General features: G+C 42.5%; 1 protein-coding gene across 1 annotated transcript in view; it reads left to right on the forward strand.

Moving 5' to 3' along the window:
• The window catches only part of terb1 (telomere repeat binding bouquet formation protein 1), a 211,330-nt gene extending 185,276 nt beyond the window's left edge, over positions 1-26,054 (forward strand). Inside the window, exons 23-25 of the mRNA XM_072547806.1 lie at positions 15,730-15,830; positions 23,170-23,373; positions 24,644-26,054. Of these exons, the coding sequence (XP_072403907.1) occupies positions 15,730-15,830; positions 23,170-23,373; positions 24,644-24,670 (332 nt within the window). The 3' untranslated portion in view covers positions 24,671-26,054. The remainder of the gene's footprint in view (positions 1-15,729; positions 15,831-23,169; positions 23,374-24,643) is intronic.
• The last annotated feature ends 1,243 nt before the right edge of the window (positions 26,055-27,297 follow it).

The raw sequence follows: 27,297 nt of genomic DNA on the forward strand, positions 1-27,297 counted from the left end.
CAATGAAATGACAAGGGAGCAGGTGGTCATCCAATCTCAGCTGGCTGAAGAAAATCATTGGAAATGCTTCCAGCAAAATGACAATCTATAAATATCACTGATGGGCTACAGGAGCTTCTAAATTTTTTAGCTAATAATATTAGTAGTACAAAGCTACAGTTCTTAGCATAGTGCTGTTTTTAATTAGCTATTTGCTTCCTTTGCAGAGCTTGTAACCAAGAATTAAGTGCTGCAATAACTTTCTTGCAGGAACACTCCAAGGAAGGAAGTTGGGAAAACTAAAATTTCCATACGGAGGCAGGAGAAAATAATATTTATTGGGCCTTTTCTGGTGGGAAACCACAACTGTTACACTATTCAGGTCTTCACTTTAATAGGGCAGTCTAGTCATCATGGTATCAGAGCACAAGAAAGGTCACAGTGCCTTCTAGCAGATAAAGCCTGCTCAGAACAGCAACTTAAAGTCACAACATTTGGAAAGACAGTGTGGTCAGTCTGAGTTAAAGCACATAGAACATTTTAGTCTTGTTTTAACCCACTCGGGTTAAAATCAACCCTAACTGATCATTTGTTTTTATGGGAGGCAGCCATTTCTTTGCTAACAACAGCATACTCTCTATTTATTACAAATTAAAAATGATCTAAAGTGCAATCAACTAGATTCTGTCCTAAACAAAGCTCTACCTGCATATCATTCTATCTTCGATACTCCTTACTGGATTCAGGTCCCTTTAGCATATAAAAAAATTCAAATCCCTTCAAGCCTTTGCCCTATCTCTGTTACCTCCTTCATCCTTATGCCAAACAGCCACTCCATACTACTAATCCTCGAACCTTTTCTGCTATTTTGACCTCACCATCCAATTTTCTCCCTTAACCCTACTTCTTTAAAGCCCTTTTAAAAATCTATCTTAAAAACCAACGTTTGGAAACCCACACCTCCTCTTCATGTTGTGGGTTGTTTCCTAGTGTAGTTCTATTAGTGAAGTCTTGATTTTGAATGTCTTGTAATTTGTTGCTAGGGTTGCAGGGTTTCAGCTACAGGAAGAGGCTGTATCGGCTGGAACTTTTTTCCCCTGGAACATCGGAACCTGAGGGGTGACTTTATAGAGGTTTATAAGATCATAAGGGGCATGGATAGGGTGAATAGCCGAGGATTTTTTTCCCTGGACAGGAGAGAGCAAAACTATTACAATATTTAAAAGGCATCTCGATGGGTATGTGATTAGGAAGGGTTTAGAGGGATATGGGCCAAATGCTGGACAAGATCAGTTTAGGATAGTTGGAAAGAAGGGTCTGTTTACATGCTGTATAATCCCATGAGTCTATATACATGTGTTCTTCCCAGCTCACTAACTCTACAAAAGCACTTAGCTAAACTGAAACTTTTCTTTCAAGTTCCTAGTTCAGACCTCCTGCCAACCAATGTCCCACTCCCACCTATATTCAGTCAGAAGACCAAAGGGGCCTATACAGATGAAGGCTCATCGGTTTAACCTTCCTAAACATCACAATTCAGTAGTCATCTGCCTCAACTTGGGAGTTAACACTGGGGCTAACACATTCATGTAACATTCTTCTAACATTCTGCTGCTTCAACACATTGCTGATTAAGAAGCAACCTATTTAAAGTACAAGATACTGACTGACAAAACAATGACATTGCCAAACAAAGTTAAGCTGACTGCAAACAACAATTCCACTGCAATATAGTTGCCATTGTTTTTATCCTGATTTCCTCCAGTCTTCTGAAGATGGTCACTCATGCTGGATGCAGTTATACTTTGCCCAGGAGCCAACATTTCTGCCCAAATCCTTCTCTTTTTTTCTTAGCACTGGCATTGCTTCCACCCCATTGAGTTCAGAGATGACTGCTAACTCCATGGGTAATCTGCAGATTTGCCACATGTTGGGCAGGTGTTGATTGAAGCATTAGATAGGTGGCTTACATAGAACATAGAACAGTGCAGCACAGGAACAGGCCCTTTGGCCCACCTTGTCTGTACTGACCATGATGCCATTTTAAACTAGTCTCATCTACTACACACAGTCCATATTCCTCTATTCCCTGCCTGTTCATGTGTCTGTTTAAATGCCTTTTAACCTTTGCTAGTGTATCTGCTTCTATCATCTCTCATGGCAGCGTACTCCAGGCATTTACCATCCTCTGTGTAAAAGCTTTTCCTCGCACATCTAATCCCATTTGCCTGCACTTAGCCCATATCCCTCTAACCCCTTCCTATTCTTGTACCCATCCACTTGCCTTTTAAATGTTGTAATTGTACCAACCTCCACCACTTCCTCTGGCATTTCATTCCATACACACACCACCCTTTGTGTGAAAAAGTTACCCCTTAGATCCCTTTTAAATCTTTCCCCTCTCACTCTAAACCTATGCCCCTCCAGTTCTGAACTTTCCCAACCCAGGAAAAAGACCTTGTCTATTTACCCTATCCTTAACCGTCATGATTTTATAAACCTCTATAAGGTCAACTCTCAGCCTCTGACATTCCAGGGAAAACAGTCCCAGCCTATTCAGCCTCTCCCTATAGCTCAAACCCTCCAACTCTGGCATCACCCTTGTAAATCTTTTTTGAACCCTTTCAAGTTTCACAACATCCTTCCTATAGGACGGAGACCAGAATTGCACACAAAATTCCAAAACTATCTGTTCAGCTTGGACGGGTTGGACTGAAGGGTCTGTTTCCGTGCTGTATGTCTCTATGACTCCATGACACTATCTTACTGGAACCTTCCCTCTCTCATCTTAAAAACCTGTGCCTTCTAGTATTTGACATTTCCATCTGGGGAAAAAGGCTCCAACTATCCAATCTATCCATGCCTCTCATACTTTTATAGACTTCCATCAGGTTGCCACTCAGCAAAAACAATCTTGCAAAACAATCCAAGTTTGTCCAACCACTCCTTATAGCTAACATACTCCAATCCAGGCAATATCTGGTAAACCTCTTTTGCACCTTTTCCAAATATCCTTCCTATAGTGTGGGGATCATAACTGCACACAATGTAGCCTAACTAAAGTTTTATACAGCTGCAACATGACTTGCCAACGTTTATACTCAATGCCTCCACTGATGAAGATAAGCATGCCATACATCTTCTTTACCACTTGTGTTGCCACTTTTGACTATGGACTAGAAGCTATGGACTTTGACCTCAAGATCCCTCTGGATATCAATGCTGCTAAGGGTCCTGCCACACCCTTGCATTTGACCTTCCAAGTTCCATCTGTAATTTCTCCACCCAATTTTCCAACTGATCTATATCCTATTGTATCCTTTCTGTCTCTATTTCTTTCTATTTCCCATTCCTCATTATTTACAACTCCACCAACTTTTGTGAAGTCTGCAAATTTGCTCAATAAACCACCTACATTTCATCTAAGTTATTTATATATACTACAAACAACAGAGGTCCAAACACCGATCCTTGTGGAACACCATTGGTCAAAGACCTCTGGACCTTCACATCTACCCTCTGTCTCCTAAGATCAGCCAGTTTCGATTCCAATTTGCCAAATTACCATGGATCCCATGTGACTTAATCTTCTGGGCCAGCCTAACATGAGGGATTTTGTCAAATGCTTTAGTAAAGTCCATGCAGACAACATTCACTGCCCTACCCTCATTAATTACCTTTGTCACTTCCTCAAAAAGCTCAATCAAGTTTGTGAGACAAACTCCTTCTCCTCTCGTGCACTGTTATGTCACTTGTGTGCTCCCTCTGATGTCTCAACTCTATCTCTGCATGTTACCACGACAGTGAGAAACTTGATTGGTGTGGACGAATTGAACTGAAGGGTCTGTTTCCATGCCTTATGACTCTAAGTCTCTCGATGTGTTATGGTGGCTTGTTGTGAGAACCCTTTTATGGTTGGTCACAATCCAGGGTCTCCCATAAATTGGAGATGTTTGACCGCTTCAGGGATCCTCTGAGGACATCCCTAAAGCCTTTCCGTGTACCCCAGCGTGTCTCCTGCTGCCATCAAACTCTGATAGAGGAGTCTTTCAGTCTGCTGTCAGACATATTTTTCCTCTGCTTGTACCAATCTAGTGTCTGTTGACAGGGAGTTCAGAGATGGAGTCAGAATATCTGAGCCCAGGGCTGACCTTAGCCAATTTTTTCTCACAAACATGATGCAGCAACAATCACTAGGACACGATCAGGACTAGGGGCCCTGACCTCTTTTTTAAAACTCCCAATCCCAGGGTCACTCTCAATTGAAGATCCTTGGTCTACTAAAATGCAAAAATAAACTGACTTTTAGATTAGGGTCATTTAATATCATACCTAGTGGTGAAATTACACACCTGACCAGAGAATTTTAATGCCCATTTTTGAGCAATTTTAAAAGTAAAACAGTTATCAAATAGGTTCCTGAATATTTTAAAATATCCCAGTCAACAATATATTTATTGTACAGAATATACACTATTAATGCTCAAGTTCAGGTGAAGGAAATTCCACATGCATAGTTTGAAATCCATCCAGTGCTCTAAACTGGCTAGAACTAATAGATTTGACTATCACATGCATCTTGCACTTACATGATGCATTTAGCATTGTAAGATATTGGATTCTTTATTATACGTGCTGCTTGGCAGATATTTTCATCTGCAGAGCTTGCCTTTCGGATGGAGTCTGCATTCACAGCCTGTACAGAAATACTGGCCTGCTATTCTGAGATGATCAGTGAAGACTTGCCAGGCAATGTAATTATGTAACTTTAAAACCTTTTCAAGTCTGAGTCAGACTCACTGCTGTCCTTATAATCTGTCTGTGAGCTATTGCACTGGCTTGGCATTTATAGAGTCATAGAGATGTACAGCGTGAAAACAGACCCTTTGGCCCAACCTGTCCATGCTGACCAGATATCCCAACCCAATCTAGTCCCACTTGCCAGCACCTGGCCCATATTCCTCCAAACCCTTCCTAATTCATATACCCATCCAGATGCCTTTTAAATGTTGCAATTGTACCAGCCTCCACCACTTCCTCTGGCAGCTTATTCCACACAGGCACCACTGTCTGAGTGAAAATATTGCCCCTTAGGTCTCTCTTATGTCTTTCCCCTCTCACCCTAAACCTATGTTCTCTAGTTCTGGACTTCCTGACCCCAGGGAAAAGACTTTGTCTATTTACCCTATCCATGCCCCTCATGATTTTATAAATCTCTAAGGTCACCCCTCAGCCTCTGACGCTCCAGGGAAAACAGCCCCAGCCAGTTCAACCTCTCCCTGTAGCTCAAATCCTCCAACCCTGGCAACATCCTTGTAAATCTTTTCTGAACCCTTTCAAGTTTCACAACATCCTTCTGATAAAAAAAGAGACCAGAAATGCACACAATATTCCAAAAGTGGCTTAACCAATGTTCTGTACAGCCGCAACATGACCTTCCAACTCCCGTTCTCAATATTCTGACCAATAAAGGAAAGCATACCAAACGCCTTCTTCGCTATCCTATCTACCTGTGACTCTACTTTCAAGAAGCTATGAACCTGCACTCCAAGGTCTCTTTTGTTCAGCAACATTCCCTAGGACCATACCATTAAATGCAAAAGTCCTACTCTGATTTGCTTTCCCAAAATGCAGCACCTTGCATTTATCTGAATTAAACTCCACCTACCACTCCTCAGCCCATTGGCCCATCTGATCAAGATCCTGTTGTAATCTGAGGTAACCTTCTTTGCTGTCCACTACACCTCCAATTTTGGTGTCATTGCAAACTTACTAACTGTACCTCTTATGCTCGCATCCAAATCATTTAGATAAATGACAAAAAGTGGTGGACCCAGCACCGATCCTTGTGGCACTCCACTGGTCACAGGCCTCCAGTCTGAAAAACAACCCTCCACCACCACCCTCTATCTTCCAACTTTGAGCCAGTTCTATATCCAAATGGCTAGTTCTCCCTGTATTCCATGAGATCTAACCTTGCTAACCAGTCTCCCATAGGGAAACTTGTCGAAAATCTTACTGATGTTCTACCACTCTGCTCTCATCAATCCTCTTTGTTACTTCTTCAAAAAACTCAATCAAGTTTATGAGACATGATTTCCCATGCACAAAGCCATGTTGACTATCCCTAATCAGTCCTTGCCTTTCCAAATACATGTACATCCTGTCATTCAGGATTCCCTCCAACAACTTGCCCACCACCAACATCAGGCTCACTGGTCTATAGTTCCCTGACTTGTCCTTACCACTTTTCTTAAATAGTGGCACCACGTTAGCCAACTTCCAGTCTTCCTGTACCTCACCTGTTACTATCGATGATATAAATATCTCAGCAAGAGTCCCAGCAATCACTTCTCTAGCTTCCCACAGAGTTCTTGGGTACACCTGATCAGGTCCTGGGGATTTATTCACTCTTGTGTGTTTCAAGACATGCAACACTTCCTCCTCTGTAATATGGACATTTTTCAAGAGTATAGGACTTGGGAGGTCATGTTGCAGCTGTACAGGACATTGGTCGGGTCACTTTTGGAATACTGCATTCAGTTCTAGTTTGTCTGCTATAGCACATAGAACATTACAGCGTAGTACAGGCCCTTCAGCCCTCAACCTGTGGATCTAATCTGAAGCCTAACTATTCTACACTATTCCATTTTCATCCATATGTTTATCCAATGACCATTTAAATGTCCTTAAATTTAACGAGTCTACTACTGTTGCAGGCAGTGCATTCCACACCCCTGCTACTCTCTGAGTAAAGAAACTACCTCTGACATCTATCCTATATCTATCTCCACTCAATTTAAAGCCATGTTCCCTCATGCTTGCCATAACCATTTGAGGAAAAACTCTCACTGTCCACTCTATCTAACCCGCTGATTATCTTATGTGTCTCAATTAAGTCACCTCTCAACCTTCTTCTCTCTTGAGAATGTAACTCTAAAAAAAGTTCTGGGATTTACATATGAAAGAAGGGGAGTAGAGACAACCCTGTTAATTACAGACCAGTGAGTCTTACTTCAGTTGTGGGTAAAGTGTTGGAAAAGGTAATAAGGGATAGGATTTATAATAATTTAGAAAGGAATAAGTTGATTAGGGATAGTCAACACGGTTTTGTGAAGAGTAGGTAGTGCCTCACAAACCTTACTGAGTTCTTTGAGAAGGTGACCAAACAGGTGGATGAGGGTAAAGCCATTGATGTGGTGTATATGTATTTCTGTAAGGTGTTTGTAAGATTTCCCATGGTAGGCTATTGCACAAAATTTAGAGTCATGGGATTGAGGGTGATTTAGCGGTTTGGATCAGAAATTGGCTAGCTGAAAGAAGACAGAGGGTGGTGGTTGATGGGAAATGTTCATCCTGGAGTTCAATTACTAGTGGTATACTGCAAAGATCTGTTTTGGGGCTACTGCTGTTTGTCATTTTTATAAATGATCTAGATGAGGGTGTAAAGGATTGGGTTAGTAAATTTTCAGATGGCACAAAGGTTGGTGGAGTTGTGGATAGTGCTAAGGACGTTGCAGGTTACAGAGGGACATAGATAAGCTGTAGAGCAGGGCTGAGAAGCGGCAAATGGAGTTAAATGCAGAAAAGTGTGAGGTGATTCACTTTGGAAGGAGAAACAGGAATTAAGAGTACTGGGCTAATGGTAAGGTTCTTGGTAGTGTAGATGAGCAGCGAGATCTCAGTGTCCATGTACATAGATCTCTGAAAGTTGCCACCCAGGTTGATCGTGATGTTAAGAAGGCAATTGGTGTGTTAGCTTTTATTGGTAGAGGGATCGAGTTTTGGAACCATGAGATCATGCTGCAGCAGTACAAAACTCTGGTGCGGCCACATTTGGAGTATTGCATACAGTTCTGATCACCACATTATAGGAAGGATGTGGAAGCTTTGGAAAGGGTTCTGATGAGATTTACTAGGATGTTGCCTGGTATAGAGGGAAGGACTTACTAGGAAAGGCTGAGAGACTTGTGTCAACCCAGAAGGGACACAATCTCTTGCAAAGGAGTCTAATTATTAATTCTTTTTACCTTCATCATGGGTTTTGAAGGAAAACCATATTTTGAAGGACAGCTGTACATTCTTATTCCTTTTTATTGCATCTACAGATTCCGCTCATTGTATGTCTATTACTTTGTTTTATACACCTTTTGCTTTTACAAAAAAACTGCACATAAATGTTTGCAGGTAATGAATCAGAATTTTCAGATTCACTTGGTATATTCTCACTCCCCTCCCCACGTACTCTTAAGGAGCTGAGGTAGGAATTACAGTGCCCAGAACTGAATGCTGTGATGTTGTGGTTCTGTTCGCCGAGCTGGGAATTTGTCTTGCAAACGTTTCGTCCCCTGTCTAGGTGACATCCTCAGTGCTTGGGAGCCTCCTGTGAAGAGCTTCTGTGCTGTTTCCTCCGGCATTTATAGTGGCCTGTCTCTGCCGCTTCCGGTTGTCAGTTCGAGCTGTCCGCTGTAGTGGCCGGTATATTGGGTCCAGGTCGATGTGTTTGTTGATAGAGTCTGTGGATGAGTGCCATGCCTCTAGGAATTCCCTGACTGTTCTCTGTTTGGCTTGCCCTATAATGGTAGTGTTGTCCCAGTCGAATTCATGTTGCTTGTCGTCTGTGTGTGTGGCTACTAAGGATAGCTGGTCGTGTCGTTTCGTGGCTAGTTGGTGTTCGTGTATACGGATCGTTAGCTGTCTTCCTGTTTGTCCGATGTAGTGTTTTGTGCAGTCCTTGCATGGGATTTTATAGACTACATTGGTTTTGCTCATGCTGGGTATCGGGTCCTTTGTTCTGGTGAGTTGTTGTCTGAGAGTGGCTGTTGGTTTGTGTGCTGTTATGAGTCCTAGTGGTCGCAGTAGTCTGGCTGTCAGTTCAGAAATGCTCCTGATGTATGGTAGTGTGGCTAGTCCTTTGGGTTGTGGCATGTCCTCGTTCCGTTGTCTCTCCCTTAGGCATCTGTTGATGAAATTGCGAGGGTATCCGTTTTTGGCAAATACTTTGTATAGCCACACTACCATACATCAGGAGCATTTCTGAACTTACAGCCAGACTACTGCGACCACTAGGACTCATAACAGCACACAAACCAACAGCCACTCTCAGACAACAACTCACCAGAACGAAGGACCCGATACCCAACATGAGCAAAACCAATGTAGTGTACAAAATCCCATGCAAGGACTGTACAAAACACTACATCGGACAAACAGGAAGACAGCTAACGATCCGTATACACGAACACCAACTAGCCACGAAACGACACGACCAGCTATCCTTAGTAGCCACACACACAGATGACAAGCAACATGAATTCGACTGGGTCAACACTACCATTATAGGGCAAGCCAAACAGAGAACAGTCAGGGAATTCCTAGAGGCATGGCACTCATCCACAGACTCTATCAACAAACACATCGACCTGGACCCAATATACCGGCCACTACAGCGGGCAGCTCGAACTGACAACCGGAAGCGGCAGAGACAGGCCACTATAAATGCTGGAGGAAACAGCACAGAAGCGCTTCACAGGAGGCTCCCACGCACTGAGGATGTCACCTAGACAGGGGACGAAACGTTTGCAAGACAAATTCCCAGCTCGGCGAACAGAACCACAACAACGAGCATCCAAGCTACAAATCTTCTCCCAAACTTTGAATGCTGTGATTTTAAGATGTATAATTGAGAAGAGCTACCATAATAATGCCATTAGACTGGTAATCCAGAATCCCAGACTAATGTTCTGATGAATATGTATTTGAATCCCACTGGGATTGAATTCAATTAAATCTGGAATTAAATGTTACTCTCATGCTGACCATGTAATCATTGTTGTGAAATCCCATCTCATTCATTATTGTCCTTCAGGGAAGGGAATCTGCCACCATTACCTGAGTCTGGCCTAATTGAGACTCCTCAGCAATATGGTTGACTCTTAACTGCCCTCTGGGCAATTAGGTACATGTAATAAATGCTGGCCTGGTCAGAGATACCAATATCCATAAAGGATTTTTGAAAAAATTAATGTAGCGATATCAGGTATATTATCTGCATAAAGGCGAGCATGTTATTTGAGCCTCTGCAGACAAGCCTGCTACCAGTTAACCTGGGCTGAGATGAGCTAGTTTAAAAATAAATCATTTTTTGAGATGTGGGCTTTGCCATCATTATTTGTTCATCTCTATTTGCCCTTGAAAATGTGGCGTCACAGCAGAGGTGTGAATCAGATGTAGGCCAAACCCAGTAAGGATGGCAGATATTCCTCTTTAAAGGACATTAGACTTTGAATTCCATTTTTTCTTATAATTCAAATTTGAACCAAGTCTCCAGAGATTTGTCTGCATCTCTGGATTACCAGTACAGTAGCAACACACACCATTACCTCCTCAGGCATCAATAACTTGTTTAATAATGGATTTCTGGATTTGTTGTCTCTCATGCATCAAGCAGCCTGCTGAAGCTGATGCTTTAACTCTGTGATCACTTATATGCACAGGTACAGACATTTCCTCAGCTGTCAGCATTGAGGAGGAATCACTGATCAATTCTTCCTTCTCTCCTCCCAGCGATGCTCAGAGACTGATTGGAGCTCTGTGGCTGAGATTGCTTTACTTAACATAGAGCAAATTTGAGTGAAAATGGCATTGATTAACTTCCTTTCTATATCACCACTGCAGAATGAAATGTAATACTGATTTGTACAACTGGATTATCACAGTTATGTGGCTTTTAAACCAAGAACATTAATCTGTTTTCTTGCTTTAATATTCCAGTATAAACTCAATTCACTAATAATGGACTAGATGGTATGAAATTAAATACAGTGCATGTCCAAAGAGACTTAGGGTTTCATTCATGTGCATAGGTTAATGATTGGAATGGGGTCAGCCAGGTGGATCTCATAGAATATCAGTTCCCTAAATGGGGCTGTTAACCTGGTCCAGTCAGGGAGTCCTGGATGACAGATATAAACAGGAGTGCTGGCTCTGAGGGAGCTGGATTAGTGTCATGTACTATGCATGCTTAAATAAAAGGTGACTTGGTGACAGCATACTGGCCTTTGTGGATTTATTTCACATAAATCTTTAAAAATGTTATGAACAAGTGCAGAAAATAATCAGAAGGCACATGGAATGCTGATCTTTAAGAACAAAGAACCGTACAGCTCAGGAATAGGCCCTTTGGTCCACCGAACCTGGGCCAGCACATTTTGCCTCCACGCAGTCCACTTCCCTCTGTTCCCTGCCTGGGAACATGTATCTGCATCTTAAACATTGCACTTATATCTACTTCTACCATCTCCTATGGCAGCACATGCCAGGTACTTACCACCCTCTGTATAAAAAACTTGCCTTGCACATCACCTTTAAACTTTCCTCCTTTTACCTTAAGCCAACATCCCCTAGGAATTAACATTTCAACCTGGGGAATTGACATTTTATCCTGTGTCTCATAATTTTGTAAACCTCTACCACGTTACTCCTCAGCCTTTGATATTCAAATGAAAACAAACTGAGTTTGTCCAATTTCTTCTCATAGCTAATACCCTCAAGACCAGGCAACATCTAGTAAATCTTTTCTGTACCCTCTCTATAGCTTCCACCTCTTTCTGATAGTGTGGCGACTGGAACTGTACAAATGTAACCCAACTAAAGTTATACAGCTGCAACGTGACTTGCCAATTCTTTATAGTTTGCGACCTGGCTGATGAAGGCAGGCATGCCATACGCCTTCCTGGCCACCCTATCCACTTGTATTGCCATCTTTAGGGAACTGTAGACCTGTACACCTAGATCCCTTTGTATGTTGATGCTTCTAAGCGTTCTGCCATTAATGTATACATCTTTCCTGCATTGGACCTTCCAAAATGAATCACCTCACATTTGTCTGGACTACAATCCAACTTCCAATTCTCCACCCAAATCTCCAGCCTATCTATATCTTGCTGTATCCTCTGGCAATTTCCCTCACAGTACCCCACCCTTTGTGTCAATTGCAAACTTACTTTATATCTAAAGGACTGGAGTGCAAAGATGCAGACGTTACGCTACAGTTAAACAAAACCCTGGTTAGATTCTACTTGGAATATCAGGGCACCATACCTTAGGTAGGATAGATTGGTCTTGGAGGAAGTACAATTTTGGTGTACATGAATGATACCTGGACTTTAAGGATTAAGTTATGGGAAGAGATAATACAAATTAAGCCTGCTTCTCTTGAATTTTGAAGGTTAGGGGGTGATTTGATTCAAGTCTTCAAGATATTAAAAAAAAAATGAGGTAGATAAAGATAAATTATTTCCACTGGTTGGGGATTCTAGAACAAGGGGCATAGTCTACAAATTAGGGTCAGACTTTTGGGGAGATGTTAGGAAGCACTTTTACAGACAAAGGGGAGAGGTTTGGAGCTCTCTTCCACAAATGGCTGTGGATGCTGGATCAGTTGTTAATTTTAAATCTGAGATTGATAAGTTTTTGTTAAGCAAGGTATATAAGGGATCTGGCAGGTATATGGAGTTTGACCACAGATCAGCAATGATCTCGTCGAATGACAGAACGCGCTGGAAGGGACTGATTGACCTACACCTGTACCTCAGTTTTATCATCCAGTGACAGCAATTTTAAAAAGTCACTCTGCTTTGTACTTTACTGTGTTGGCGGAAAGGCAGGGGGTTCTGCTGCAGATGTAACACACAACTGGTGACCATTCTGTCCTGGTTTTTCAAAGGGTGGGTGGTCTAAAGAAGACCCATCCTGGACTCAGAAATGTTAACTCTGTTTCTCCCTCCGCAGATGCTGCTAGACCTGATGAGTTTCTCCACCACTTGCCATTTTTATTTCAGAACTCCAGCGTCTGCAGTATTTCACTTTTATTTTGAAAGGCAGCATCAGCTGTGAAAAGGCAGTGCAGAGAATGTTCTAAGACCCCACCAGTCATGCTGAGGTCATGCTACACTGTCAGACTGAGATGAGATCTGAAACTGTAGGCCTGGCTGTTCTCTTGGCTAATAATACAGGGGGGTGTTGGAGAAGTGTCTTCTGTCAGCGGGATGTTGGACAGTGATTGGTCGAGGCTGGTGTAGAATGTCTCTGTTGTCTCATATGTTGGGTCTAGGATCGGGGTGTGGGCACTGATGAGTGTGATGGGCTGCTTCTGGGCCAGGCTGAGACACAGGGTCACAGGATGCACACTTACTCCACAGGAGCATTTCCTGAGGTTTCTGAACATTTCCTATGCAAAGCCGACCCCACACAGATCTGTTTTTCTGGTTTGCCTTTCCAGAGGAAGGTGTAACCCCTGCCTTGTTCTTTAAGCTGGCCTTCTGCCTGTCCTGTCTCACTCAGGGTGACAATGTCAAAGTGCTGCCAATCCCAGGTGAGGACGACAATCTGATGTCTGTCATCGCTAAGGTTATCCATAAGGATCCTGATGTTTCAGGTCCCAAAGTTCATCTGGGTGGGTTGTTGGGGGGTGTGGTTGAGGAGGCGTTGGGGGTGGGAGATTCCTGTGCTTGGATTATTTGATGCACACCAATCACAGCACGAGACCTTGATGTACAGCACGAGGCAAATCTGAGATGACTGGAGGCCAGGTTCTGCTTTAAGACAGGGAGTTTATAGAAAATGAAGGAGTGATGTAAATCTGCTGCTTGGGATGGTTAAAGGACTAAATAGGTGAGAGTTGAGCCATCTGGAAACAAGGGGAATAACCTTGAAGTTAAAAATAATAAAAAAGATATTGTGGATGTAGGTTTGCTCACTGCACTGGAAGATTCATTTTCAGATGTTTCGTCACTATACCAGGTTAAATCTTCAGTGACCCTCTGGACGAAGCACTGCTGATGATTCCTGCTTTCTATATATATGTTTGGGTTTCTTTGGTCGGTGATGTCACTTCCTGTTCTTTTTCTCAGGGGGTGGTAGATCGGGTCCAAGTCAATATGTTTGTTGATAGAGTTCCGGTTGGAATGCCATGCTTCTAGGAATTCTCGTGCGTGTCTCTGTTTGGTTTGTCCTAGGATTGATGTGTTGTCCCAGTCGAAGTGGTGTCCTTCCTCATCTATATGCTAGTGAGAGAGGGTTATGTTGTTTTGTGGCTAGTTGATGTTCATGTATCCTGGTGGCTAGTTTTCTGCCTGTTTGTCCAATGTAATGTTTGTTACAGTCCTTGCACGGTATTTTGTAAATGGCATTAGTTTTGCTTGTTGTCTTTATAGGATCTTTCAAGTTCATTAGTTGCTGTTTTAGTGTGTTGGTGGGTTTGTGGGCTACCATAATGCCAAGGAGTCTGAGTAGTCTGGCAGTAATTTCCGAGATGTCTTTGATGTAGAAGAGAGTGACTAGGGTTTCTGGACGCATTTTGTCTGCTTGTTTGGGTTTGTTGCTGAGAACTGTGTTCATTGGGTACCCATTCTTTTTAAATACACTCTATCGGTGATTTTCCCCTGCTCTGCATAGTTCATCTGTGCTGCAGTGCGTGGTGGCTTGTTGGAATAATGTTCTGATGCAGCTTCATTTGTGGATGTTGGGATGATTGCTTCTGTAGTTCAGTATTTGGTCTGTATGTGTTGTTTTCCTGTAGACACTGGTTTTAAGTTTCCCATTGGCTGTTTGGTCTACTGTGAAATCCGTTTGTTGTTGTTTTCCTCTTCTTTAGTGAGTTTTATGTCAGTGAGGGTATTATTGATGGTCTTGAAGGTTTCTTATAATTTGTTTCATTTTGTGATGACAGCTCAGCGAGCAAACCCATATCCAGAACCTCAATTTGAGCTACAAATCTTCTCAAAAACTCGCTAAAAGAATATTATATTGTGTTGTGTTGTATAGAATAATGCCCAAAAGCATTTCTTCAAGTAAAATTTAGCGAAACTCTGATTCTGTCCATAAGGCTGGAGGTTAATTTAAAAATTAAAAACTTTGGTTCATTGACTTTTATTAGGCAGTAGAGTTAAGGCACAGAACTAAGGATTGCTATATCGAGTTGAGGTACACATTAACCATGATCTAATTGAATGACTGAACAGAGAAGCTGATGCCTTTTTCCTTTATACATCATACCCATTCAGGTACAAGCAGCTTTCCAGGGCCTCTGCAGTGCTGGTGCTGAGGCAACCTTGCCAGCAGCCTTAGGATTTCACTCACCTTCTCCCCTTCCCCCCAAACCTTAGGATTACATTCACTTCCCCCGACCACACACTGCCACACACCAACATGAACCACCCCGCCTTCCTAAACCCCAGCAAATATTTTGGTTTAGTTCAAATTATTTCCTGGTCATACCTGGAGCCCTGAACCAGCTGACCTTTCCTCATGATAATCTGGACATTGATCATTGGGTACCCTTACAATCATCACCTCTGAACTCAATCCTGACCCTGTGGTCTCCCTATGTCCACAATACTGCAAGCAGGAATGACATTCAAGAGGTAGATATCTGGCTATGTTCTGTATGCTAACTGACTTTTTAACTTACCTCAACTTACGTTGTGATGTGGAGGTGCCAGTATTATACAGGGGTAGACAAAGTTGAAAATCACATGACACCAGGTTATAATCCAATAGGTTTATTTGAAAATACAAGCTCCAAAAGTTTGTATTTACAAACAAACCTGTTGGACTCTAACATGGTGTCCTGTGATTTCCAACTTTGTCAACTTATGTTGAAACCTGCAATATAGTAAATTATATTACATAGCAAATGTTTAATTTCAAATGCAGACAAACAGTAACCTAGACAAATCTGCTTGACAGATCAGAAATACCGATTGGACTGCAGACAAGCCTTGCATGGCCCACAGCTCTGCAATCAAATGACACTTCAAGATCACACTTACACTTTTGATGATAATGAGGTTTGTTTCCTTTATTTTGATTGTGAACTGCATGGGCTTTCTTGTTTGTAGATTTTAATGCCTTTAATTATATGTATTTTGAATCACTAAGAGTAATGAAAGGAATTTGCATCTATGGTGGCACGGGGCTCAGTGGTTAGCACTGCTGCCTCACAGCACCAGGGAGCCGGGTTTGATTCCAGCCTTTGGAGACTGCCTGTGTGGAGTTTGCATACTCTCCCTGTGTCTGTGTGGGTTTCCTCCGGGTACTCCAGTTTCTTCCCACAGTCCAAAGATGTGCAGGTCAGGTGAATTGGCCATAATGTTCAGGATTGCGTAGGTTAGGTGCATTAGTCAGGGGTAGATGTAGAGTAATGTGGAATGGGTCTGGGTGCGTTACTGTTTGGAGGGCCAGTATGGACTTGTTAGGCCAAGTGGCCTGTTTCAGCACTGTAGGAATTCTATGATTATATAGTATCTTTAACATGCTGATAATACAACGTCACAAGATACTTGATTAGACAGAATCTGATGCTGAAACACATTTGGAAAGATCAGGATGGGTGACCAAACATTTGATCAAAGATGGTCAGTTTGAGGAGCACTGTACAGAAGAAGAAAGAGGTGGAGAGAATGGGAGATTCAGAGAAGAAATTACAGAGATTAGGCCCTACATTGCAGAAGGCACAGCCACCAATGACAAAGGAAATTTGGAAAATTAAGATGTCAGAGTCAGCGGAGCACTGAGAACAGAGGAGAATCATTTTAAATCTGCACCAAGTTAGAGGTCAGAGTGTGGAGCGAGGCTTGTAAGCAGCGAGTCACACACAACCAGCTGTTCAGAATTCCTGTACTCCTCCTAAAAGTGTCAATTCATATTGGAGTATATTACAGATATCCGCTGCCACAGCCTGACACATTCACTCCTGACCCTGGGATCATGTAATGTTTGTCACCCTATATTTTCTAATAGTCAGAAGTGAAATGCCTAAGACACTGAAGCACTAAGTACTGTCCAAACAAAGTGAGCTAGGGATGGACATAAAAAAGTACTGTTGATATTTCAGAGTAAAATGTGGTCACCCTATTTTATTCATTCATGGAATGAGGGCATCACTGGTTAGACCATTTGTTATTGCCCATCCCTAATTGCCCAGAGGGCACTTAAAAGTCAACTGCATTGCTGCGGGTCTGGAGTCACGTGTAGGCCAGAGCAAGTAAGGATGGCATTTTCCTGCCCAAAAGGACACTAGTGAACTAGGTGGAGTTTCCTTGACAATTGACGATGGCTTCATGGTCATCGTTAGACTTGTAATTCCAGATTTGTATCGAATTTAAATTCCACCATCTGCTGTGATGGGGTTCACACCTGCGTTTCCAGACCTGGGTCTCTGGATTAACAGTCACGTGATAATATGACTAGGCTGTCACCTCCCTCTGAACTTTCACACCAAGGTGAAATATTAATCATTAATGTAGCCAATGTATTTATACAACCAATATATTTATACATAATAGGCAAAGTTTACTCATGATCAGAAGGAAGATGGATTCAAACTTTTGGCTGATTTACTATAGTGATTTATCTTTCACAGTCCATCAAATTTTTAAGTCAATTGCTCATAAGCCTGATATTTGTTACATCTTGTAAGTTTTAGAACATAGAACATAGAACAATACAGCACAGAACAGGCCCTTCGGCCCACGATGTTGTGCCGAACTTCTATCCTAGATTAAGCACCCATCCATGTACTTATCCAAATGCCGCTTAAAGGTCACCAATGATTCTGACTCTACCACTCCACGGGCAGCACATTCCATGCCCCCACCACTCTCTGGGTAAAGAACCCACCCCTGACATCTCCCCTATACCTTCCACCCTTCACCTTAAATTTATGTCCCCTTGTAACACTCTGTTGTACCCGGGGAAAAAGTTTCTGACTGTCTACTCTATCTATTCCTCTGATCATCTTATAAACCTCTATCAAGTCACCCCTCATCCTTCGCCGTTCCCACGAGAAAAGGCCGAGAACTCTCAACCTATCCTCGTACGACCTATTCTCCATTCCAGGCAACATCCTGGTAAATCTTCTCTGCACCCTCTCCAAAGCTTCCACATCTTTCCTAAAGTGAGGCGACCAGAACTGCACACAGTACTCCAACTGTGGCCTAACCAAAGTCCTGTATAGCTGCAACATCACTTCACGACTCTTGAATTCAATCCCTCTGCTAATGAACGATAATACTCCATAGGCCTTCTTACAAGCTCTATCCACCTGAGTGGCAACTTTCAAAGATCTATGTACATAGACCCCAAGATCCCTCTGCTCCTCCACCTGACTAAGAACCCTACCATGCCTCAAATGCATCTTTGTTGTCTCACCAATAATTTTCTCCCTATCCCACAAGTCACTTACTTAGTAATGTTGATGTGCACTCTGGTATTTCATCTAACTGCTCTGCATTTTTATGGGTTTTTTTTTAAATGGGTTGTGGGTATATCTGGCAAGACCAGCATTTTTTTTTGCTCAGCCCTAATTGCCCTTGAACTGAGTGCTTTGCTCTGGCATTTCATTGGGCACATCAAGTTATTGCTTGTCTGAAGTCAGGTTAGGCCAGATTGTATAAGGATGGCAGATTTCCTTCTCAAATTGACATAAGTGAACCAGATGGGTTTTTACAACAATTCATGATCACGTTGTGGGCACTATTCCATCACATCTTTGGTATGTGCCAAAATACTTCACAACCAGTAAATTATTTTTCAAGTGGACTGTCCATTAAACATGACACCCAATACATCCGCAGCCAGTCTCATTAATACCCAAAAGACCAATCACTCTATAGTTGGAGGCAGTGATTGAGGAGAAGATAAGTTGCTGGTCTTTGTCAAACCATGCTATAGACTTAAAACATCTTCACTATTCTCATAGGGAGATGGAGTCACATATTTCATATTTCTTTTGAATAATGGTATTCGCTCAGTGCAGTGAAGTTGTCAACATGTTCCAGTCCAAGAGTAGGACTTTAATGTCATTTTTTTCAGTGAGTGCTTTTAAGTCCCATGTTAGACAAAGAGAGTTCACTAACTAACGTGAGAATGTTGTTACGACCAGTCACCTGGCAAGATTCCCCAACTTAGTACAATTCCAGACAGCACACCTGAAATCACTGCACAGAGCCTGGTATCCTGTCACCAAGTCACCCTTTATTTACACGTGCACAGTACATAGACTCTGACTCAGCCATGTCAGAACCAGTCCCTAGAGTGAGGAAACACTGACCCTCCTATTTATACCTGTCAGCCAGGGCTCCCTGATTGGCCCAGATTAACAACCCGGTTAAGGACTTCATTTTTTAAAATGTATTCATTTGTAGGATGTGAGTGTCAGTAGCTGGGCTAACATTTATTGCCCATCCCTAGTTGCCCTTGAGAAGGTGGTGATGAGATGCCCTCTTGCACCTGCTGTGAGTTAACTCACAATTCCCTTAGGAAGGTAATTCCAGGATTCTGACCCAGTGACACTGAAGGAACAGCGATATATTTCCAAGTCAGGATGGAGAGTGACTCAGAAGGGAACTTGCAGGTGATGTGTTCCCTTATATCTGCTGCCCTTGTCCTTCCAGACTGGAAGTGTCGTGGGTTTGGAGGGTAGTGTCTGAGGATCTTTGGTGAGTTTCTGCAGTGCATCTTGTAGATAGTACACACTGCTGCTACTGAGTGTCAGTGGTGATGGGAGTGGATGTTTGTGGATGTGATGCCAATCAAGTGGGTTGCTTTGTCCTGGATGGTGTTGAGCTTCTTGAGTGTTATTGGAGCTGCCCCATCCAGGGCAAGTGGGGAATATTCCATCCCACTCCTGACTTGTGCCTTGCAGATGGTGGACAGGCTTTGGGGAGACAGGACGTGAGTTACTTGCCACAGTATCCCTAGCTTCTGACCTGCTCTTGTAGCCACTGTGTTTATGTGGTGAGTCCCATTGCATTGCTGGTTAATGATTACCCCCAGGATGTTGATGGTGGGGATTCAGTGATACTAATACCAATTAATGTCAAGGGGCAGTGGTTAGATTGTCACTTATTGGTGATGGTCACTTATTGGTGATGCTCATAAGCCTGGCATTTGTGTGGCACAAATCTAACCTGCAGCTTATGAGCCCAAGCCTGGATGTTTTCCAGATCTTGTTCCATTTGAATATGGACTGCTTCAGCATTTGAAGAGTCTTGAATGATGCTGAACATTGTGTAATCATCAGCAAACATCCCCACTTCTAACCTTATGCTGGAGTGAAGGTCATCGATGAAGCACCTGAAGATGGTTGGACCTACCCTGAGGAACTCCTGCAGAGATGTCCTGGAGCTGAGATGACTGACCTCCAACAACCACAGTCATCCTCCTATGTGTCATGTATGACTCCAACTGGAGAGTTTGCTCCCAGATACCCATTGATTCCAGTTTCACTAGGGTCCCTTATGCCACACTCAGTCGAATGCAGCCTTAATGTCAAGGGCTGTCACTCTCACCTTCCCTTTGGGATTCAGCTCCTTTGGCCATGTTTGAACTAAGGTTGTAATGAGGTCAGGAGCTGAGTGATCCTGTGTATCACTGAGCAGGTTATTGCTGAGCAGGTGCTGCTTGATAACACTGTTGATGACCCCTTCCATCACTTTACTGATGATGGAGAGTAAACTGATGGGGTGGGAATTGGTCAGGTTGGATTTATCCTGCTTTTTGTGCACAGGACATATTTGAATGATTTTCCACTTTGTTAGGTAGATGCCAGTGTTGTAACTGTATTGGGAGTAAGTGAGGACTGCAGATGCTGGAGATCAGAGTCGAGAGTGGGGTGCTGGAAAAGCACAGCAGGTCAGGCATCAGGAATTCCTGATGAAGGGCTTATGCCTGAAACGTCAGTTCTCCCCTCTTTGGATGCTGCCTGACCTGCTGTGCTTTTCCAGCAACACATTCTCGACTTGTAACTGTACTAGAACAGCTTGGCTAGTGGAGTGGCAAGTTCTGGAGCACAAATCTTTGGTACTATTGCTGGAATGTTATAGGGCCCACAGCCTTTGCAGAATCTTCAACACTTCTGGTTGAAGATTGTTGTAAAAGCTTCAGCCTTATCTATGGCACTGCTGTGCTGGGCTCCTCCATCACTGAAGATGGGGATATTTGTGGAGCCTCCTCCTCCAGTGAGTTGTTTAATTACCCATCACCGTTCACGACTGGATGTGGAAGGACTGGACAGCTTAGATCAAATCCATTAGTTGTGGGATTTTTTTAGCTCTGTTTATCATTTGCTATTTATGCTGTTTGGTACACAAGTAGTCCTGTTTGGGGTTGTCACCAGGTTGACACTCATCTTCAGGTATGCCCGGTGCTGCTCCTGACATGCCCTCCTTCTCTCTCCATTGAACCACGGTTGATCCCCTGGCTTGATGGTAATGGTTGAGTGGGGGATATGTCAGGCCATGAGGTTACAGATTGTGCTGTGGTACAATTCTGCTGCTGTTGATGGCCCACAGCACGTCATGGATGCCCAGTCTTCAGCTACTAGATCTGTTCAAAGAATGTACCATTTAGCATTAAAGAAAGAAGTTTAAAAAAAAGATACAAATCCGTCACTCAGTTCTGTGAAGATTAGATGATGGGGATATTGTGGTTGTTACTTTGGGTGATACTGATCGTACTTGCTTCAAGATGCTTGGGATCAGCAGCTCAGCTAAAAGACCATTGCCTGATTCCTTTGACTTCATTTTCAGGTGCATTTGGTTCCAGCAAAGAGAAAGAAAGACTTATTTTACCCTGCAGTGTAGGGATGACCAGGGGCTTTCTCAGCTGGGACTCTCACAGTACACATTTGGCCATGATCATACACAGACCACAGGTGGGATTGGCTTTGTGGCTAGATGACCTAGAGCCTGAACTCCTAGGCCCAAAACCAGAATGGGAAACTTTTGAGTAGCCAGGCCCGATGGAACTTTCAGGACAGGTTAAACACAAAACAACTGCACAAGACAAAGGCAAGCAAGGGGAAGCCCAGATTTACCCTGGGAAACGAGACTGGAGTACAACGTGTAAATTATCCAGAGTCCCACCATGACCCTGTATGGAGAGAGGGAAGAGACCTTGACACACCGGAGGATGGACACTGAGGGTAACCCCAGCATCTTCCATACATCAGGGATCCCATTGGATGTTGTGACCTTGATATGCAAGATCAACTGGCTGAAGGACAGAGAACATTCTGGAGTGATGCAATGGGGAGATAAGAAGGGACAACTGGAGGCCATTCCCTCAGCAAAGACTCAACCTGGCCAGCAGCAGAACTCTGACTACCTAGAGAGAGGGGAGAGAGAGGGAGAAACAGCGCCAGGGATCTGGTTTTGATTCCACTCTCGGGCAACTGTGTGGAGTTGGCACATTCTCCCAATGTCTGTGTGGGTTTTCTCCAGGTGCTCTGGTTTCCTCTCACAGTCCAAAGATGTTCAGGCTAGATGGATTGGCCATGGGAAACTGCCCATGGTGTCCAGAGAGGTGTAGGTTAGGTGGATTAGTCAGGGGAAATGCAGGGTTACAGGGATAGAGTAGGGGGGTGGGATACTGCTCAGAGGGTTGGTGTGGGCTCGATGGGCCAAATGACCTGCTTCCATACTTTAGGGATTCTATGATTCTATGTGTGAGAACAGCTTCTGTCAAGTTCATCAGAGCCGACTACAAGCCTGGCCAAGTTTAACTACACAGATAGTACCTGATCCTAGTATGGTAGCCAGTAGTAGATAAAAGTTAGAATAGTAATTAATTGGTAGAGTAATTAATCTAAGAATCAGAAAGTTTATCATGAAAGAGCAGAGTTTTAGATATATTTAGCATATTTTGTGAATATTATTGCAATCCAACTCTGACACAGAATTCTGTGTCTTGTTATCCTACTCCACTAGCTACCTGAGGAAGGAGCAGTGCTCCGAATGCCTGTACTTCCAAAAAAACCTGTTGGACTATAACCTGGTGTTGTGTGGTATTTAACTTTCTCCTCTTGTGTTCACAGATTAAGATTGCAGTTCAGTTTATAATGCCTTCTCCCAAATCCTTCTTTTTGAAGCTTCATTGACACCTATCAGGTGTGACATTCCAGGCTCTTCCCGGAGTTTGAGGATAACCTACACACGCCTTGCAGGCAGTCACTGAATTCCATTGCTTGGAATTTTCAGAATTTACACTTGGTTTCATTTATTGTGTTGTAGAAAAACACACTGAAATTTAAAGTTGAGTATGTCCATTGGATTTTTGGGGGTTTTGATCTGTTGTCATGACAGTGTGTTGTTGATTATTAGGTAATGTAAATTTCTTTTGCTTTAGCATTCAGACATCTGTGAATACATCTTGAGAAGGAGAAAAAAGAAGAAAAGGAGAAAACGTAAAAATTTCACAGAAGAGGAAGTTGGCTATCTGCTAGATGGAGTGAGGAAAATGGGAAATCATTGGAATTCCATACTTTGGTCCTACCCATTCCAGAAAGGAAGGACCAACGTCGATCTGTCACGCAAGTATCGGACATTGCAGGTGTGGAAAATGATGCATTTTGTGTTGCATGTAGATTGTGAGAATGTCCTCAGCCCAATAGGGAAAGGCCCATACTGTCTGTATAAGCAAGTGGACCATAGATTCATGTCTTTTTAAAATCTCTGCCCAGATGTTATGATTACCGCTAATCTTTAGGACTCTCAATCCTGGGTGCTAACCAATAATCTGTCAGCAAGTTTGGATATCGAGGAGGTACAGGATTTAGCTTGTCCACAATGGAATCACATGTTAATGCACAGACCCTGATTCTCCACTTGTCTGAAGATGTTGAGGTTTAATTCAAGGTTTACCAACCATTCATTACTTTTCCTGTGCGCACTCAGATCTAGAGAATGTCATTAAGGTATTGCTGTTAACATAGCTCTATGCTGACTTGACCAGTGCAACATCAAATGAACTCCTGAACACCACACTCATTTTATATTTTTATATTATAAAGGTTGAATCTTTCTTTTTAGTGTTTAATATTCAGATCATTTTCCAAATTATCATACACACACACACAGACACACACACACACATTTTTAACACAAATGTGTGCAAGAAACTGTTAAAGGAACATTTGAAGGCTTGTGTGAATATATTAAGGGATTAACCACCATGGTAAGCAAACTTCAGAAATAAACTCCTGGTCAATCAATCCAGGTTTCACTGTGAACAGATCTTTCCACAGTTCCATCAGCTGGGACCATAACACGGTGGGCAGCACGGTGATACAGTGGTTAGCACTGCTGCTTCACAGCGCCAGAGACCCGGATTCAATTCCCGTCTCATGCAACCGTCTGTGTAGAGTTTGCACATTCTCCCCGTGTCTGCGTGGGTTTCCTCCGGGTGCTCTGGTTTCCTCCCACAGTCCAAAAATGTGCAGGTTAGGTGAATTGGCTATGCTAAATTGCCCGTAGTGTTAGGTGAAGGGGTAAATGTAGGGGAATGGGTCTGGGTGGGTTGCTCTTCGGAGGGACGGTGTGGACTTGTTGGGCCGAAGGGCCTGTTTCCACACTAAGTGATCCAATCTAACACGCAAACTGTTCAATACATTAGCAGTTACTGACTTCTAGATCTTAAACAAGCAGAAGGGAATATGAAGGAAATGAACTTTGTAGAAAGTTGGTATAGCAGCATTATTGCACTGTGTCCATTCTCTGCCTCTGAAGGAAATGCTTCAGAAAGAGGATGAGGAGAGGAAAACAAAAAAAAAACCCAGCTGCATTCTGTTCTAACATCGTTGTAATTGAGTTCTATTTTTCAGAAAGGAAACTCCCCAAGAAAGGTCTAAAGCTCAATGGAATGAAGATGGCTTCACATACAACAGTGATTTTAGGTTCAAGCAAGCACAAAATGTGCTGGAGAAACTCTGCAGATCTGGAATAGAGAGAAACCATTAACGTCGTGTCTGCTATCTGAGATCTTCAGGAGCCTGCTGAGTTTCTCCAGCGTTCTCTGTTTACGTTTCAGATCTCCAGAATCTGCAATGTTTTGTTTTAAGGAAGTCTTGATGAGATTTAGCCGTACAGATTGTAAAATGGTGAAGGAGTCTTGTTACTGCATAGAGACATTCTATAGTGAATCAGGAGCACAGCAGACTGTGGTGTCACCCTCAGTACTCCAAACTTAAACATGTCACATGATCTTTTCAATTACTATTCACTGACTTAATGTTGAAAAAATGTGTTAGCCATGTGACAAGAACAAGATAGCAATCTTCAGTATTCATGGTCTATACTTGAGCAGAAAGAATAACTAATGCTAAGGTTGCACATCCCAGAAAGATTCCAGTCTTTTGAGGTTGGGGGGGGGGGGGAAGGTATCATAAATTGGGGAGTATTCCATGTTTATTTTGAATCTGTTCCAGTCACGATAATAAAATTGTTTTAGTAAACATTGTGTACTGGTGTTATCCCTCCCCTCAAGTGTAGTTTTAACTGTCGTTCTCAATGTTTAAAAACAACAGAGTAATATTACAAGCACACTAACAATGTTTATGGAATAACATCTTGGAGGTTGAATGCTATGCTTAGAATATTTCTGGCTTAGACCTTGTTGGAACCACTCACAGATCTACTTATAAATGGATATTCCCTCACAGGCTAACCAGAAACTCTCCAACCCCTGCCAATCATATCACTGAAGCGCAGTCAGTATGCTGAATATGATTGAATTTTGGGGGGGGCAAAGATTTGGAATGAATTAGCTTGTTCATTGCAAGCAGTCTTGGTATTCTGAAGCAACAGTGGTTGCGGCATTATGGCAACTTCAAGCCCCTCACTACAGAGCATGCTTGGATGGGGATTAAGACGGAGATAAAAGAGGAATCTGAGAGTTGAGACTTTGGAACTCTTTATCACAGACAGCTATGGGGCTCAGGTCCTTGTGTATGTTGAAGGTTGAGATAGATTCATGATCAGTTTGGAATTCAAAGGTTAGGGAGAAAGAGCAGGAACGTGGATGTGAGGAGTGTCAGATCAGTCACACTCCTAACAAATGGTGTAGCAGGCTCAAGAAACTGAATAAACTTATCTTGTTCCTTATAATCCTGTAATCTGTATTTTCTGTTTTGGTACAGAGCCATCATTCCAGTATTGCTAAACTAACCAATCTCAGAAAATAATGTGCGAGCTTAACATTGTACTATTTCTGCATGACCACGCAAGAAATTAATAAACCAGTCTAAACAATACCAGACATTTCTGAAAAAGTATTACTGCAGCAGTGAGTACTGAAATGTGCCTTCTACACATTTCAAATGAACTGTTAGGCCTTCGTCTCAAGAGTCCTCAGTCAACTGGGAATGGTTAAGGAAACTCGATATGTACTCCATATACAGTTTAAAGTAAATTGAATAGGGACTCCAAAATGAAGATGGAATCTATCACCATCTGTTCATAGAGAAACTGCAGACATTTCAGTTCCTTTTCAATTGGGCAAGATATACACTTTGTGACAGTAAAATGGATTAAGTTTTGGCTCGTGAACACCACAGACCACAAAACTGGATCAGGAGTGTGCTCCCATTTGTAGAAATTTGTAACTAGAAACCAACAGGTTAGGCAAGAAGAAATTCAGAAACCAGGAGTACTTGAAGTGAATAGATACAAATCAAAAAGGAGAAAAACTTAACGAAACAGCGAATAGATTTACAACAGCACATTGAAAAAGATAGCAGTTCAAAAGTGGAACAAACATCTGGATGGAGTGGTAGGGACAAATGGCCTACATAAAATTGTTAGCTTGCATTTAGGAGATGCCACTTGCTTGAGGAAGTGTTAGAGCCCTAACAGGGTTAGAGTACACATTGAATCTTCACCCAATACATGAACACTGTCCTTGCCACGTGAAAGGTGTGTGATCAGACTTCAAAGTCAGTCAGTAAAGAGCACAAGACATTCTGTAAAGATGTGCTCAGGAAACAGGTTTTAAATTGGGTGCCATTGTTTGTGCAAATGTTTAATAGCCAAGAATGTGTGCACAGACACGTATTTTCCTCTATTAACCCAACATCCCTACCAGAAGGTAGGACAATAATTAGATTGTTTATAGCTTTGGCATTTGTGGGTTGCTACTGTTGAGTCAAGTTTGGATCAAAATGTCAGTGTCAACCTTTACATGTTTCTTCTAGTGCCTGTATTTGCTATTTGTCAGAATTATTCTACAGCCTTATTTTTCACAATTACCACTAAAGGCTCCCTTTTAGGCAGTGCCCACCTTATTAAATCAACCCTAGACTCCTTTGTCACATATACACAAGCATATTTCCTGAAGGTTTAAAAAGGTCTCCAGTCATCTTTGTACATTTTAACCCAATATTTCCTGCAAGCTAATAATTTGATAATGGCTAAAGCTTTGTACTTCTGCCATCAAAAGTAATTTAAATCAGAGCAGGTAAAACAGCTGATCTTTGCTTGG

The sequence above is a fragment of the Chiloscyllium punctatum genome, chromosome 26 (assembly GCF_047496795.1).
Source record: "Chiloscyllium punctatum isolate Juve2018m chromosome 26, sChiPun1.3, whole genome shotgun sequence".
NCBI lineage: Eukaryota > Metazoa > Chordata > Chondrichthyes > Orectolobiformes > Hemiscylliidae > Chiloscyllium > Chiloscyllium punctatum.